This window comes from Dreissena polymorpha, chromosome 8, assembly GCF_020536995.1.
Source record: "Dreissena polymorpha isolate Duluth1 chromosome 8, UMN_Dpol_1.0, whole genome shotgun sequence".
NCBI lineage: Eukaryota > Metazoa > Mollusca > Bivalvia > Myida > Dreissenidae > Dreissena > Dreissena polymorpha.
Genome location: NC_068362.1, coordinates 98,216,448 through 98,220,341, shown reverse-complemented (window position 1 = coordinate 98,220,341; position 3,894 = coordinate 98,216,448). Strand labels below are relative to the sequence as shown.

At 40.8% G+C, this 3,894-nt stretch overlaps 1 protein-coding gene across 1 annotated transcript; it reads left to right on the top strand.

Annotated features, from left to right (window-relative positions):
• The first annotated feature begins 1,218 nt into the window (after nucleotides 1–1,218).
• On the top strand, nucleotides 1,219–2,948 carry LOC127840755 (uncharacterized). Its single transcript, XM_052369171.1, has 3 exons — nucleotides 1,219–1,333; nucleotides 1,441–1,743; nucleotides 2,065–2,948. Exons 1-3 carry the CDS (start codon nucleotides 1,243–1,245, stop codon nucleotides 2,946–2,948), a joined length of 1,278 nt encoding a protein of 425 aa, XP_052225131.1. The 5' UTR covers nucleotides 1,219–1,242.
• The last annotated feature ends 946 nt before the right edge of the window (nucleotides 2,949–3,894 follow it).

Below are 3,894 nucleotides of genomic sequence, written 5' to 3'. Positions count from 1 at the left end.
ATAAAACAAAAACACTCTTACTCTGTGAGTAGATAAAGCGTAAGTGCGCCATCCCCAATGCGTTTGTTTTCATGGAATTTATGACACAGTGTTTTATTTCTTAATACGAAAACGATAATACTTGAAACCATTAAACCTTTGGAACAACACTATACATTGATGCGTTTTATAAATATATGTATTACTTTTTATCTTTAAGTAACGCATATATGAATTTATCTGTCAAATGTATTTCGTGTATAAATAAATCTCTTAGTTAAAGGCTGACAAAACAGAATAATTGAGCAGATTTATGAAACAAAAATTCACATATGAAATAATTGAGCTTGTAATACTGCAAATAATTGCTATTGTTGTTGTTTATGGACCAACGCCTTTTTAGTTGGAATTTATTAACGTCACCGATTCATTCGCAAATAGCTATCAATCTTCACTCATTGACCGATAAACAAATGGATTGCTTTTTAAGTTTTTTTTTATATACATGTACAGCCGTACAAATGTTACTCGATGTTCGTAGCGATATAACATAAGGTCTTTTGCCCAATATGTTTTATAAGGATGATTTTATTCATCATACGCAGCGCTGTTGATCATTAAAATTCTATTGCTTTAGAATACTAATTTAAATGGTTTATAGCTCCATAATGATTGTCCCCGTGAAACTCTACGTACAAACGTACACCCTTAAAGCACATGGCATCGATTCGCACATTCACATGACTTATAGTGGGACATTTTTGATCTGGAAAATATATAGGTATGTTCAATTTGAGTCGTGTTCTAAGAAATCTGGGCATAATGCATGTGCGTAACGTGTCGTCCAAGATTAGCCTTTGCAGTCCGCACAGGCTAATCAGGGACGACATATTCTGCCTAAATTGGATTTTTGCTAAGAAGAGAGTTTATTAAAACGAAAAACGTCATAAAAAGGCGGAAAGTGTCGTCCCTGATTAGCCTGTGCGGACTGCACAGGCTAATCTTGGACAACACTTTACGCACATGCATTAAGCCCAGTTTTCTCAGAACGCGGCTAATATAAAGCGGAACAATTTAAATTCAATTGATCATTTGCAAAAAGTTTGCCTTCGATACAAATTAAATGAAGTGTTCTGAGAATGCTCAGTTGTTCCTATACGAAAGTGAAAATCGCAGGAAATGAGCCATTTCTGATCACTAATAAATAGAGAGCGCTTTCACTAAACCCTTCACAAGTAATTTCAACTTTTCGGAACACGCACCATGCAGCTCACGGTCATAGTACTGAGTGTTTTCAGCCTGCATGTTGTCTTAACGTGCTGTCAGGGGAAAACGATCATCACCGATGACAAAGGTACGTGCATTCAAATACAAGTACATTTCCGTCTAGATATGTTAAAAATATTTAATTTTGTTTTCAAATTGTTGAGCTGGGTAATCAGAAAATCGTAATATTTTCAGACAATGAAGACGCAATGGTGAAGTTACTGCAGCTGCTGACCAGCGTTCAATTCGCGCAGACACCTGACGTCGGCAGCCATGGCAACCAAAGGACCGGCTCTGCTGATGTCGTAGACTTAAAGACGCCAGACGTCGGTATCCATTTCGGCCAAGATGCCGTCTCTGTGGACGTTACAGACGAACAGACCTCAGACGTCGGTATCCATGGCGACCAAGAGGTCGTCCCTGTGGACTTCACAGACGCCGTTCTGAAGGAGATCATGGCGGAGATAACGGAGGACGTGGACATTGATCTTAGCAAAGGTTTGAGCATCTTCTTCTCTACTTATTTTTATTTTCACGTTAAATTGAACATTTTATGACATCTGCATCGCCTCCCTTTTCTTGCAGTTAGGTCGATATCCTGTTAAAAATAATAATTATAACAGCCGAAATTGTTCTTTATTGTGCTGTATGCTGCTTATGAAGTGACGTTTAAATGAACGTTATTAACATTAAAATTAATTGTAAAAAATACAGCCAATACTTAGTTTCTAAACAGCAACAATAACACCGAATGACTAAATAACTTATGCATGCAGATTGTATTTCAATCTTTTGTTGAATAGCGTTTACGACTTGCAGGTTGCACCCATGGCAAGTGTGAGTTCTGCAAACGGGCCAAGTGGTTCAAAGTCTGCGTGGAAGCGTCCATTGTTGGACTGGGCTTTGAAGTGACCGTCTCACTAAATGGCAAGACGATTTACCATAAAGAGATCAGCGTGCGCAACCCACCGCCTATCTGCTTTAACCGCATCCCTGGCCTGAGTAAGCTTGCTGACGTGTGCCTGGTGGTGTACGATGTTGACCTGGTCAACAAAAAGGCGTGCGTCAAGATCACCTTCAAGGTCAAGATTGGTCCCATCAAGAAGAAGTTCAGTATTAAGATAGCATGCTTTAAGATTCCGCTTGCAAGCCTTCAAGAGACGGATCAGGCTTCTGATAACGCGAGTGGAGCGCTCACTCTCAACGGATCTTCTGATAACGCGAGTGGAGCGCTCACTCTCAACGGATCTTCTGATAACGCGAGTGGAGCGCTCACTCTCAACGGATCTTCTGATAACGCGAGTGGAGCGCTCACTCTCAACGGATCTTCTGATAACGCGAGTGGAGCGCTCACTCTCAACGGATCTTCTGATAACGCGGGTAGAGGCTCACTCTCAACGGATCTTCTGATAACGCGGGTAGAGCGCTCACTCTCAACGGATCTTCTGATAACGCGAGTGGAGCGCTCACTTTCAATGGATCTTCTGATAACGCGAGTGGAGCGCTCACTCTCAACGGATCTTCTGATAACGCGAGTGGAGCGCTCACTCTCAACGGATCTTCTGATAACGCGAGTGGAGCGCTCACTCTCAACGGAATCCATACGTCTAGATCTCAGTATCAACATTGACACACACTCACAGTATTCTTTACTTGGACTTCTTCTTTACTTCTACTTCTTTACTTTCAAATGGGCAATATAATCCATACTTACAAGGCTTCCACAAGGGTATACGAGTTTATCGAACGCAGCATATTATTTTCCGGTATTATGTGACACCAAGGGTGTCAAGATGATTACCGAATCTGTTAACAGGTCCCATTTTATCACAGATCTTTTAAGTCTGAAAGTTTATCATTAACTTGTTTTAACAATGAAGTTTCATTTAACATTGTAAGTGTGCACATACGTTGAATATTGTGAAAAGTTTACTGCAAACACAAGATAAATAAAACCACTAAATTCAAACAAAATCTATTCAACTGTATGCATTATTAAAATCTTATAAGCAATTCAATTTTTAACAACGCTGTTCTTCGTGATATATGCTTAGTTTGTTTTACCTGGTGTTAATAATTATAGGAAAAATATATAGTTAATATTATTAGTTATACCTATATCATATTTTGTTATTCAATCATTACAAAAATGCTCATGTTAAAACATTAAATAATGAAATAAAAAGTTAAATCAAATAAGTCGGAGAGTGGCGCTTGTTTACTGCTGTCCTGCTTGGTGCGCGGCCTGGAAGTTGGGGAGACAGTGGGTGGGAATGAGTGATGGTGGCTCCGGAGGGAGGTCTGTGAGGCTCCATAGTCGATCTTTGACTAAACTGTTGCAACGGGCAGCGATAGGGTGGATGTGGGAGCGCTTGCCTCGATTGCTTCCGCGGTTGGGGGCTCGGGGCGGGGTCAGGTGTTTAGGCAGGCCGTATTTTGGCTCGGTCGGCGGACGTGTACTTATGGGGAGGCGGTTTGCTTTTTACACTGGAAGCTGAGACAAGACGCAAATGCCTTTCACGACTGACTTACGCAAACAGTTTGACTAACCCCTCAAATTCCGCTCCAGACAAATACACAACAACCACATGAAATATACTCAACATTACCCACCAGAGCTCACCATTCTGGCAACCACACGTTTGGCTT